General features: G+C 41.2%; 1 protein-coding gene across 2 annotated transcripts; it reads right to left on the bottom strand.

Annotated features, from left to right (window-relative positions):
- Positions 1–580: 580 nt before the first annotated feature.
- On the bottom strand, positions 581–11,782 carry ak8 (adenylate kinase 8). 2 transcript variants are annotated; one of them, XM_024276372.2, is made up of 15 exons: positions 11,656–11,782; positions 10,291–10,393; positions 10,142–10,226; positions 9,402–9,451; positions 9,065–9,136; positions 8,738–8,806; positions 3,168–3,249; positions 3,032–3,103; positions 2,760–2,960; positions 2,355–2,477; positions 2,099–2,188; positions 1,814–1,955; positions 1,650–1,730; positions 1,444–1,573; positions 581–1,371 (listed from the first exon to the last, which is right to left on the bottom strand). In XM_024276372.2, exons 1-15 carry the CDS (start codon positions 11,763–11,765, stop codon positions 1,282–1,284), a joined length of 1,500 nt encoding a protein of 499 aa, XP_024132140.1. In that variant the 5' UTR covers positions 11,766–11,782; the 3' UTR covers positions 581–1,281. The 2 variants fall into 2 exon arrangements, with proteins under 2 accessions (XP_024132140.1, XP_024132141.1); XM_024276373.2 differs by having other exon boundaries at positions 11,568–11,704.
- Between the last annotated feature and the right edge of the window lie 1,814 nt (positions 11,783–13,596).

The raw sequence follows: 13,596 nt of genomic DNA, 5'->3' as shown, positions 1-13,596 counted from the left end.
GCGTGAGGAGATTCTTCAAATGAAACAAAAAGAAGCTGTTAGCTCATTTCCACCAGCCTCAACCAGAACCAAAGATGGTCCTGTAACAAGAACACGTAGCTCTGGAGAACTTAGCTCTTTCTCTCTGGAATTCCAGAAAACGAAGGAGCTGCAGTTATCTCCACCAGAATGAAGGAGACCACCAACATGCTGGAACTGGCTCATGGGGGTGTCCGTTTGGTAACCCAAAGGACGTGTTAGTGGGAGTTACGTTAAATCAAACATCAGGTAATTGCTACTTCCTGTGGATCAGCTAATCCAGTTAGTCTGACAGCAAGTAATTCATAAATTAGTAATCTATTGAAAAATAGATCAAACATAAAGGGTGAAGAAAGAGAAAAAAATGGTTGGTAATCCTGTAGGGACCTATAGAAAAACAGAAGAGTAATGGGACCAGAACAGAACCCTGAGGGACACCGTAACACAACAGGATGCTTTTCATTTGAAAACATAAAACTAACGTAATTATTCTTAAAGATATTTAAAAAAAAATGGTGAGTCCAGTGTGGTTTAGAAACATAACTCAGGCATAAACTAAAACAATGTTTGTATTTTTTATTTTTTTTTTACCAAATACAGATTTGATCATTTTGTGGCAAAGTGTGAAATTTGCAGATTTTCACATTTTTGCACAATATGGGAAAAAACATTTGTTCATGCAGTCTTCACAAAATTTCCCATATATGCTGACATGTTAAGTCTACAACCACCTCCAAAGTTTCATTGACCTTTGACCTCTGGAAGAGACTACCATCTTGCATCTTACCACAAAAAAAAATCACCTTTAGTACTTTCTCAAACTTTAAACTCTTCCTAAGAATTTCAATCTATTGCCTCCTGGAGCATCATTAAGAAGGTACTAAGATGTTAATTTTAAAGTTTGTAGCTTTTGAACGGCGTCAGGGTGGCAAACTAGCAAAAGTGGCGTTTACCTGACACTCCCACATCTTTTTTTTAAATTAGGTACATGAATCCTTGGCTCAAGCTGAACAAAAAGAAATTACATAGGATATGAAAATATGAGAAATGTGGGTTCGTGGTTAACCAAAAAAACGCCTGTTGATATGGGAATGCAAAAAATTACTTGAATGAAGGCTTAATCTGCTGTCAGGACAGGAAGGATGCATCATCTTTTGTCAAGACAGAAGAAAAAATGTTTTATTTTTTTTCAAAGTCAATGAGAAACATCCAGGATCTTCCTGAACCAGCGAGTCCAGCATGTGGATTTGGTGAGTGCAGGAGTCAGTTTGTGGTCAGTCGGCTCAGCAGAGCCTCAAACACAGTCCAGGGCTGTGGATCAGCGTCAACGTGAGCTGCATCTGGATAAACAGACTGAACAAAAGATTTTTTTTTACGTTACAAAATGCCTTTTTGTCTCCATAGTGTGCATGAAAATGCGCTCACCTTCAGGGCATCGCTAAGCTCTCGGTACTCTTTCAGTCTCCGCATCACCTCCTCCCTGCTATCCTCAGGTCTCGTCTGCAGTCTGCTGTGGAACTCTGCGCTCGGAGCCGGATTGGACACGGCGTGAAACCTGCAGGAGATTCCTGCTCAGGTCTGTGCATGTGGAAGGATGGAAGTCTGCCTCAGCTCGCCACTTCGGTACTCACCTCTGCCCACTGACCGGATCTGTCGCTCTGAGTGTGATTCTTTCCTGACAAACCTCATCTGTCGCCTCCATGAAGAAAACTCTGACAAGGAATGAGGATATGATCTCAGATTGCTTCCAAGAGAAACATTCATCACTTCAAAATAAAAGTTCCTGAAGCAGAACCTATTTGGCTCATGATGGGATTCCTGCAGGCTCCTGGCCTGCAGTAGATTATTAGGGAAGCCATGCAGCACCCAGCCTCTGGAGCTGCAGTCTTCCTGGCTCAGACGCTCCTCCAGAACCTGCAGCACCACGGAGTCTGGGACTGCAGACAAAACAACACTCTCAGGACTAACACCAGAGCATTAAGGTGCTGGAGATGGTTGATAAAGACTCCACAGTCCCATCAGTAGCATCTCTAATGACCCACAACATTCATCAGGAGCCCTCTGATCATGCTGCACTTACCTGGAAGTCCATCGTCCAGGTACAGCTGGATGTCTTCTCCCAGAGTTGAACCATCAGCAGCTACAGACCTCAAGAGTCGCCCACAGCTCACTGATAGACACAAGACAAGAAAAAAACTACTACATCCAGGAAGATCCAGATGATCCAGACAGGTTAGGTCTACATCAGTGTTCTCATGTAGGACACTGTTTGACTTGGTTTTGACACTGTTTGTGAGGTCCTGTTTTGTTGTAGGCCGGAGGAAGTGAAGCCGTACCGTCCACCATGCTGTGCTTCTCTGCCAGCTGCCGGGCCTGGAGGCTCTTCCCGGACCCTGGTGGACCCAGCAGCAGGATTCTGTGCGGTCTGGAGCGGTGACGAGTTTGAACAAAGCCCAGGGCTGAGAAGAAGGAAAGCTGGACCGTGAACCTTCTCCAGAACCATCACAGAAGTAAGAAATGTGACGGAAACAATGTTTTTAACATGATCTTGTAGCGTTTTCTAATGATGGAGGAAATATATTAAAAATTAAAATTCAATTTCTAAATATTTATTTAATATGTATTATTTACAAATGGTGGAATTCAATTTTTGATCCAAGCTTTTATGTCAGCTGTGTTGAGAGTTTATCTGCTGATGATCAATCCTCCTTAACAGAAGCTGCTTCCTGGTGTGTCTGTACCTTGCTGGTAAACGTCAGAGTGTGGTTGGTCACCACTGATGACCTTTAGGACGTGCTGATAGGCCGATCTGAGCCCTGTGACCTCACAGCTGTAACGCTGCAGCTCCTCCGACAGCTGCTTGTTGGTCAGGCTCCGCCCCTTCTGCAGACGCTGGGCGATGGTGTCGTCGCTCGGCCAGATGAAGATCTGGTGGTAGACGTCTGCACACAGGAAGTGAGGTCACAACAAGTCAGTCAACAGGTGTTTCTCTGTGGAGCCCACCAGAGCTCACCTTTTGTCTGTGGGTCAACCATCCGCCCTTGGTTCCTCTCCTGCAGCACGTCGTCAGGGGCCTCCAGCATCACTGCAGTCGTACATGAGCAGAGGTGAACACGGAGCGTGCAGACAGAGCACAGAAATGTTTTTACCGAGGTGTTTGGGGAGGATTCCAGCCTGCTGCAGACTCAGAGCCTGCAGACGAGTTTTAGGGATTCCCTGCAGCACCCAGCCCTGCCGCACAAACACAACAAAAAGCAGCTTTACCTGCACCCAGCATGCACCAGCAACTCCTTCAAAACAAAAGGTGAAATAAAGTATTTGCCTTTCATCTGCATAAACGCACATCCAAACCAACAGTTAGGACATCCGGGAAGTTGACTTTTGGTACAAATGTTTGAAATATTTCATTAAAGTAATTTTCAAATGCTTTTTTTTTTCATTTTTAAGCCAGAACTGGATACAATTCAGCCTCAAATCATAAAAGACATCATCAGTTAGAGAAGGGAGGATCTGGAGATCTGCAGGATTGCAGGGCAAGCGGGTTAAAGTCCCCCTCGGATCAACCATTCTGTTGCTTTTCTGATCTATAATAAAAGTAATCAGAATATTTTTTTTAGTTGTGATGATGTCATTTTTAGCCAAAATAAAAAAAAACATGTCTCATTTTCTAGGACATAGTTTCTACATAAATTCGCCTCTGAGTTGCGTGCAACCCTGTCCCCTCTTTCTCTTCCCTGTTGCTGTGAGCTCTCTGTTTACACTTCTCCCACTAGCTTAAAACCCCAACTAAACATCAGCTGTGCAACAAAAATGGTAAGCAATAGCAGACCCATCAGGCTTTACAGTTTGGATCCAGATTCCAGCTCAGACGAGGCAAACAGTGTTAAAGGATTTATTCATTTGCAAGTGGATGCATCAGAATGGAGCAGAGCAGGGAGGTTTTTTCTATGTCACGCTTACAAGCTGTTTCCAAGTGCATTTTTTAATCTGCTCCTGATTCACCATAATTTGAACTAGAAAAGTTGCATTACTTGCGATAATGCTTGTGTGAATGCTTTTTTTCTAAATCTGGTTGCTCAAAATGCTGAAGAAATTTACTCTAATTGCTGAAGGGATTTACTGAATGCAAAAGTTATTTGTGAAATGCAAAATTTGCCAAAAGACTTGAAATTCCGCTAAAGAACTACAAAAGGCCGCTGAAGTTGGCCTAAATTTCTGAAAAATTGTTAGTAAGCTTGTTTACATGTCAATTTAGCAAAAACATGTAGTGTATTGCTTAAGTATAAGCTAAACTCTAAATTAGCCCAAAAAACATTAGTTGATGGCAAATTAGCCTAAAAAGCTAGCACATTGCTAAAATACTAGCTCAACTACAAAATAGCCAAAAATTTCTCAGTAAAATTAGTCAAAAATTTTAGCCTGTTGCTAAAATATTAGTTAAACTCAAAAGTAGCCTAACAAACCTCAGTAGATAGCAAATATTAGCCAAAAACGTTAGCCTATTCCTAGCTAAACTCAAAACTAGTCTAACAACCTCAGTAAAGTGCAAATTAGCCAAAAAACAAACAACCTTGGCATGTTGCTAAAATATTAGATACAATTATTATAAAAAAAGATGCCAAATTACCAAAACATGTAAGCATAATGCTAATATAACTACTCATTGTCAAATTATTTAAAAATGACTGCTAACAATGATTTTAAACTGCACAAAGTTTTTGAATAATATAAAAAATATATATCATTCATTTCCTATGGGGCATATTCTGCTCAGTAATTCAAAAAGTATAAAAAGTAGTAATGTCCCGATTCCCGAATGAGCTCAATGTTTTGATACCAAGATTTCTGAAATCGCTGAAAGTGTGATTGAGTTTTTATGTACCAAAGAATGTACGTAAAGGAGCGGGAGAATCACTTAAAAAAATTCTCAGAAAAATGCTACAAGAACATGTTTTAAACACCTTTTCCTTAGTGAAATGTTAGTTTCCAGTCACCAAATATTCCCAAATGGGCCATAAAGCTGCTGTGCAGAGCAGTCGAGGTGAGAACAGGCCCTCTGGTTTCCTCAGCTTCTGCCTCTCTCTCGGGCGTGTGCAGAACAGTTTTGTCAGCGCTTTCTTAGGAAGAGGAGGGAGGCAGAGTGGAAGGGAGACGGATAGAGACGGGTACCGCGTTTGATGTGACGGGAGCAGGCGGCGGCCTGACAGGAGCTGTCAATCACAGCGGGTGAAAACATCTCACACAAACACACAGACGTTTGACAGTCCCTGATGTGTGTGATGAGTTTAGCCTGAGGCTAAAAGCAGCTATTAGCAAGTCAAAGTAACTGTTAGTGACACACACACAGACGCTGAAGCTTTGTGGAGTTTAGAAGGAAGATGAGCCGGATTGTACAGGAGGATTCTGGACGGGTTTTCTTGGTAGAACCTTTAATGGAGTTTCAGAGCTGCAGGTCTGGAGCAGGGCTGGTCTGGAAGATGGCACCCTGCTCGAGATTGACAGGCTCAACCCATAGAGCTGCGGTCAGTGTGTAGAGAACCTCATCTCTGATTTTCAGATTCACCAGATAACTAGCAGTGAGGATGATGGATATGGAGGTCCAGGGTTACAACAATGACCTGCTGCAGACACTGTGTTGAAGACAAACGTTCCTCAGTGAGATTTTGTGGAACAGCTGCAGAAGAGCAGCCGTGAGTCTGATGTTCATCTCCAGTGTCAGCTGTCTGCATGCATTTGTCGCCACGTGCAGAACTTTCAGGTGAAGCAGCTCAATCTGAGGTCAAACGTTCGGGGAGTCAGCTTTGTGTTGTTGTGCGTTTGTGCTGTTGTTGTTTTTTTTTGTGTGACAGCAGCTTCTCAGCTTTAACTGTTTGAAACCGATCACAGAGCAGCTCTCTGAAAGCGGTACGTGACGCTAAGGAGAAGCGGCGTCCGACTGAAAGCGGCTCTCCTGATGTGACAGCAGGCGCTGGCTTTGATCAGCTACTCCCCCGGGGGGCGGACAGTGCCTGCTGGGAATCGTAGTGTGACACGACAGCGACCACAGCGCTCATTACGATCATCAGAGCTGTGCGTCAGAGAGGAGCAAACATTCAGACAGACGGTTCATCCTTCCAGCAGCAGGTAGACACACGCCATCAGAGAGGTCAGCCTCCTCTGAGAGGTTCACTCGTCTGATGCTTCTTCAAAGATCCGACTGGAGCAGCAGCTGACAGCTTCCTCCTAAAAGGTGACTCTTTAACCCTTTAACTGCACATTTTAAAATACATTCATTGTGTTTAGGTGCACAGTGAGTGGGGTATTGGTTTCTACTCTTGTCTCAAAGTGAGAAGGCCCTAGTTTGAATCCCAGCTGTGTGGAGTTTGTCTGTTCTCCTAGAGCTTGTGTGGCTTTTCTTTGGGTTTTTCAAACAGTTTAAAAACTTGCTTTATAGGTCAACTGGTGATTCTGAAAGGTCCCAAGGTGTTCACCCAACGGTAGCCGGGTTGGGTCCAGCAACCCCAAGACCCCAAAAGGGATCCAACAAGCTTTGACGATGGATGGATGGATGGATGATTGTGTGTATTTCTCATCCAAAGCAATAAACAACATAGTTTATTTCTTGGCTGGATTGCTAATAGATTAAAAACATTTGACTCTTTAAACCTGGAAAGAAACATTCTTCTATCTGGTGTTGAAGCCATTGACAGACTGTATATAAAACTGGACTGAGTGACTCCTCCTCCCAATGAAAGTTTTTTGCTGATCACCACTAGCTCAGTGGATAAATTGAGTGTTGATGTTAGACTGGGGACGGTGCTGGCAGATCAGACTCTCCCTGGAGGGAGCGGTTCACATTGTGCTGATGTCAGCACGATTCCACCCGCTCGGTTTCGTGGGGATGGGAGGGGCTGCTGCAGACAGCGCAGGTTTTTAGAAGATTACTCTTAAATGCATGAACAGATCAAAATACCAATTTGGGGTTCTTTGTAGTGAAGTATGAAGAGTAAAATGCACTTGAAACCTCAAAAAGTAGATGATGATCATGATATGGCCCCTTTAACATGTTCTTCACAATTCTCTTTTCTTATTATATTTTTTCTTTACTGTAAGTCAATAAAGTTTTAAACTGAACAATCGGATGTCTTAATAAAAGTATGTAGCTTCACATCCAACATTTGAACTGTTTGATTGACAGATTTGAGGGGACCTGGTTACAGACAAGATGGCGGCTGACAATCATGACAAACAAAAGTGGCTACAACTCTGAAATCTTGTGAAATTTAAACACATCCGGTTAATGATTTTCACCAGCCATTCTGTCTGCAACCAGATCCTCTTGACATATTTTGTGTTTTTTAATTAGTATAGTTGTGGGCTTCCAACAAGCTCACCTCACACTGGTGAAAGTGGTTGCCATAGAAACGTTGACTTGAAGCGACTCGGATCAGTCACTGCTTACTGATGATTGTCTGGCTCCAACATGGAGCACATGTCCATATCGCCAAAAAAATGGCAATTGAATTTACTTCATTTAGATGGAGCCAAATATAAGCCATTTTCATGGGTGACATCACACGCACTCAGTCCAGTAATTTTTTTACAGTCAATGGTTGAAGTCAGTGGCGGGCCGTAAATTTCACACCTAGGCCCTCAGTAGTGCTCCATCTGAATCAATCCAACCCTCATTAACTATTTTATGGCAATAAAACTTCTACTGCAGGTACAGCTGCCACACACACACCAAAAGCATAAAAAATAACCTGATAAAATTTCAATATTATGTAGGGAGATAGCAAAATTTTACTCACCAAAAATCCAGATTATTTAAACACAAAATCCATCCTTTCTATCCTCAAGAAGATTTCAATCACTCTGTCGTGCAGAATCCGTGCGTTTCGCAGATGGAAAGTGTTCCGTGGCTGTGATAAGCTGGAAAAGGCTGCATGCGGGAAATGTTCTGGTATTCCTGAAGCCTCTTGTGGTCGAGGAGGGAGACAAACATCAGTTTTTGTGATCGATCAAGGTCTGTGTCTGGAAAATAATATTTGCGCGAGGATTTTGCGCTGCACGCGCCCGTGATGCGTTCAGGAGCCTCGTAGATTTCAGCTTCACTCCCGCTCAATGGAGTCACGGAACTCCTTTACCCGTGCCAGACAAAACTGTGCCACAACTTTACCCAGACATTCATTTTCCACCAAAAATCAGACGATCAGACGCTTTCCACTGGTAACATCTTCAAACCTGACACGCCGCTCCTCGGCACCTGTGTCCGTCAGCAGAACCAGAGCGAGCTGCGAGCTGTCCAATCAAAGCTCGTGAAAATCCTGACGTTTCCGTGGGCCTTCTAGCTGGCCTAGCACGTGGTCTCCTCCAGATCTGATTGGTTGAAGCAACAGTTTGGTCGACAATTATTGTATGCTACAGGGCCCGCAGAACTGATTGTGAAGGCCTCCGGGCAGATTTCTTTGACCCTAGCAACAAATGGTGCTGCAATGTGATTGGTTAATGCTTAAATAGGAAAATACACGTCTGGAAGCAGCGCAGCCAGGGAGACAGCAATGAAAGGACGAAGACAGAGCATTTGGAATTATAGAATACGTATTCACGGAAATAAATAATAATTAATATCAGTCTGTGATTCAGATATTTTTAGGCCAGCAGAGAAGGCCTTGCAGGCCCTGACGGCCCGCCACTGGTTGAAGTACACTAAAAGACTGGCTGAGGTTAATGCACTCACCTTTGTCAAGCAGTCCACCTTTTTGAGTCTCTGTTGAACCATCTGGACCAGCAGCTCAGAGGGAAGATCCTGAACAAAACCAAACAGTTATAGAATGTAAAGCAAGTCAGAATGGAGAATGACCAGGAATACACATGAACTAGGGTCTTCAGTACATATGAAGCTCCTCTAGGTCTCTAAAAATCATTGTTTCCCCATTTCCTGACCGCGTTTAAAGACTTGATGTCATGAGGAAGCAGCAAACAGAACAGCCATGTCACTGTGAGGAGGCCAACACACCAAACTGTAACGCAGCAGGAAGGTTACCTCATCATTGAGTGTCCTCACCTCTGAGTGGCCCTGCAGCAAACTCTCTGTGGTCACGTGGACGGCCCGCAGCTCTGTGCTTAGCCTTTTGCACTAAAAAAGAAATCAAAATAAATAAAAGTAGTACACTTGAAGTTTATTTTTTATAAAGCTTACTTGAGTATAAGTATAGCAAGTATACTATATAGACCATGTAGAATACAAAAGAATACTTCTTCAGACTAAATTGGAACATATTAAGTTTATAATATAGCATATAAAAAGTCAACCTCACTTTGAGCATACGTGTAGTACACTTAAATAATCTCGTTTTTGCTAAGGGTGGAAGTGAATAGGTCAGTTCTCATTTTAAACTCACCAGAGTGTATTTGCCAACAGCAGGAGGACCGATCACCATCACTCTGGGGACTGATCACAGGTCAGAAAGTCACTACAACCATCATAACTTTAGCAACATTTAACATTTTCTCTTGCCTTTTTTGCATCTCTTAAGGAGAATGTGCTACTTGGCATTCACTTGTGAATCTTTTTCACGTTAGAGCTGTCTACGATCATTGAGCATTAATTGTTATTTTATTTAGTTATGATAAATGTCTATTTCATGGTATTAAATGGTCAGGACCTTGATTTGTGATTTATCAATAATATTTCTAATTTATTGGTAAGTTATTTGCTTTGGAAATTAGCATTTACATCTGCTTTTTCACTTGACATTTAGCATTCTGAGCCATGTGAAAGATTTAGTTAATAAAAATGATAGTTTTGAGGTACAGACTCTAATTTTGTTGCAAAATTAAAAGAAAAACACAAAAGTAAATACAGACAGGAGAGTATCTGGCAACAATCCATCAAATCGATCTGTTTAAGTCAAAAGGATGATAGATCTGCATTTTGAAACAAAAATAAATAAATAATTTGGGTTTGTATTTGTATGTTTTGGTTCTTTAATTTCTCTATCCCATTCACAACAGTGAGGGCTGGCATGTTTGAGTGTGTGGAGTCATAGCGCCATCGAGTGGCAGACGCATGTACAGGTGTCACTGCATCGTTTATCTTTTTATTTTCACTGAAAACTTGGACAGACTCCTGCTGACTTACTGTCCAGGCTGCTCCCCTGCAGCAAATTGATTAGGTAGGAGATGGGATCATCCGGCTGATCAATTAGCAGGTTGGACACCAAGTCCTGGAACAAACACACACCATTATTACACAGCCCTATCTGACTGTGAACTACAGGTCTCTTTTACCTGAGCCAGCTGGGACAAGTCATGCTTTTCTGCATAACTCCTCATCTGAGGAGGAATCCTCAAAGGCCTCCTCGTTTCATCCATCGAATATTTCCCTGAGAGACTGTGAACACATCATTCGGAGGGACCATGAACACACCACCTGCTTGCTGAAGTTCAAAAAGTTTAAAAAGGTTTTAACCCTAGTCCTGGTCTTGGGTATTCTGGAATGATGTGATCATCTGTTTGTTACAGACTTTTTTTCCCATATATTTGAACATACTAAACGTGAGAGCTGGAGAAAAGAGCAAAATAACCGCTATCCACTATATAGAAAGTTTAAATGAAGGTAAATGGTAAATGGCGTATACTTGTATAGCGCTTTCTACCCTCCTTCGAGGGCCCAAAGCGCTTCACAGTCACAGACCCATTTACCCATTCACACACACATTCACACACTGGTGGTGGCTCCGCTGCCGAACACTGGCGCCAACCTCCCACCAGAGGCAATTCGGGGTTCAGTGTCTTGCCCAAGGACACTTCGACACATGGGCGGGCAAGGCGGGAATCGAACCCGCTCACTTCTGATCAGGAGTCGACCGCCCTACCACTGCACCACGGCCGCCCCTAAAAACGAGAAGGTAAAAACGAGAAGTTTTTTTTCTACAAAAACACAAACTTACTAATTTTCTTATGTGTCTGTGTGTGTTTTTTATCAGAAAGTACGACCTCTCAGACCATGTCACATTTTAAAACAAATGAACGATTGATTGCTCATTTTGATTTTATTTTAAGCAATTTTCAGCAAAAGAGACAAAGGAAAAAACAACAACAACAAAAAAGACAGATATAGTAAATCTATTAGAAAATACATTTATAAATAATTTCAAAAATAATACAAAATTATATATTTTTAATATATTTGCTCCTAATTCTAAGTCTATACAGTATTTGCAGTTATATGTACAACCCCCACACACGACACGTCCATTAAATATCAAGTTGGTCAAATAGAGTTTGATTAAATGCTCAAAAGAAGTGGAAAGAAGTGGATTTAATAATTCCACCTCTATTGTGTTCTAGTTGACGTTTTTAATGGTTTAAAAAAAAAGGTTATTAGTCCAAGTGCAGGATAATTATCAATAACTGATCAAGTTCTTAGACTATCATTAGAGGTTTTTTTTCATTAGAGCATATTTTGCAGCAGCAGAACTCATTACGTCACAGCAAACACGTTAAGATGTTATTTATTGATGGCTGAACTTATCTCCTAACTGCTTTTCCGCTTTCAAACTTACCGTTTTAAATGTTACAATCAAAGTTAGATGACTCAAAATGAAGAAATTCCCCCCTAAAGTCGAGCTGCGCGCAACAAAACAAACACACCTCTCTACTCCTCGGTTGCCATGGCTTCCAGATGGTGTCGTCATCATCGTGCGCCCGAAGGCGGGAAATTTGAGTGAACCATGGTGAGCTTGTAGAGTGAAAATGCTCATAGAATTATTACAAGCTTTGAAATTCAGGAATTGTTAAAAGAAAAAAATAATTAAAGAAGGCCAAAAATAATTACGTTTCCTTCTTTGAAAAGCATTTTTTTTAAATAGCAGTTCAACAACACCTGAGATGTTGACAAATGTTTTTTGTAAAAAGGTTTTCCATTTACCCTTAATGTTGGCAAATTTCTTTATAATTTTTATGAAGTCACACTATTACATTCTTTAACATTAAAAAATATATTTTTTTTTGGGTGATTTTTCACGGTGAAAGAATTTAACAAAAAATATTCCTGTTCAAAAACTTTTTAAAAGTAATTTTAGGTCCAATTTGTTAATAGCTACCGTCTAGAAATGTGACAAAAATATAATAAAGTCAGATAAAGTTTTTTTTTTTATGAAATAGTAATTCCACGGCAAGGAAATTTTTTTTAGGGGGAAAATATAAAATCTTGTACTACTGTGATATAGTGTACTATAGAGAAGACTAATGTTCTTCTCCTGTAGATTTGGATGGAGACACAGATTTTTCCTGGTTCCTGACCAGACTATCGGAGGTTTGAAGATGGGCAAATCATTTTAAAAATGCTTTATTTTTATCGATTTGATCATAATCTTTTAGAAATATTGAGAAATGGTAATTTCTGCGCAGTATTCCAATTTTATTAAAAATGTTTGAGTTTTATTAGCTGAAACCCCAAAGTATGTTAAAATACACAAATAATTGAAATAATTTAAATAGTGGAATCATGGAAATTTCAATTTTTTTTGGAAAGGGTGTGTATAGTAGTACAGAATGAAATGTCTCAACCCCTCTCATCATTGGAACACCTATCTACTAAAGCAAATACTGCATACTGTTTTTTGGAAAGTATTTTCTTCTCGTGTTTTTTGATGATTTATATTTACAGTACTACTCAGAATTTTATCACTAGTGGTGAAACCTTTTGCAGTGGTATCAAGCTGTATGGATGGATGTTCAGGACAGTATTTGATGTTAGAGGGAACCTGTGTAGTAAAACAACTGTCTCCCAGTTCCATCTCTGACCGCCAGAGGGAGCCCTCTCCTGAGTATTGACCTTCTCAGCCACTTCCTCACTCCATATCCCATCAGTCAATGCTCTCCCCATGTCATCTCCAGCTGCTTCCCATCAGCCTCATCAGCCTTCTTCTATATATACCCTGTCTGGACTCTGCTCTGTGCGAAGCATTGCCTTGTTCTCAAGCAAGTTTGAGCGTTTACGTTATCTTTGGACTTCCTGTATTTTGACCTTTGCTCGTCTCCCTGTCCTGCTCCATGTTTTTGACTCCTGCCTGGTTTTTGGATTATGCTCTCGTCTTTGCCCTTGCCTGGTTTTGGTTTCTATTAAACTTACCTGCTGCACATGGATCCAAACGCCTCCAAGTCAGTGTTACAAATACATATGCAGACCCACAGAGTTAACATACAAAGCTGGGTTTTACACTGAAGGTAAAGGTAAATTCTGTCACTATGACACGGGAAAAAGAAATCTGACTCCTTTGAAATCCTTGTTAATGAAGACAATATTGAGGATATTAAATGGAAGACTTTGGAAGAATTTGTGAGGAATGAAAACGTTTATGTGGGAAGGAATAAAAAAGGCCTAATGGTGGTGCATCCTTGTGAGAAGTGTGCACCTTTAATCACAAAGTGTGCAGCACTGGTTGTTACTTATAGAGGAGTCCTGAGCCAGGAAATATCTGATGTCAAGTACAACAATACAAAAGCAAAAAAGAAAAACCTTCATCCAGAAATCTTACAGTAATCTGTCACTGCCAATGAGGGCTCAAACGAAGCCACAAAAACGGTTCA

This window comes from Oryzias melastigma, linkage group LG9 (genome assembly GCF_002922805.2).
Source record: "Oryzias melastigma strain HK-1 linkage group LG9, ASM292280v2, whole genome shotgun sequence".
NCBI lineage: Eukaryota > Metazoa > Chordata > Actinopteri > Beloniformes > Adrianichthyidae > Oryzias > Oryzias melastigma.
Note: the sequence above shows the minus strand (reverse complement) of the source record. Positions and strands in the feature narration are given on the sequence as shown.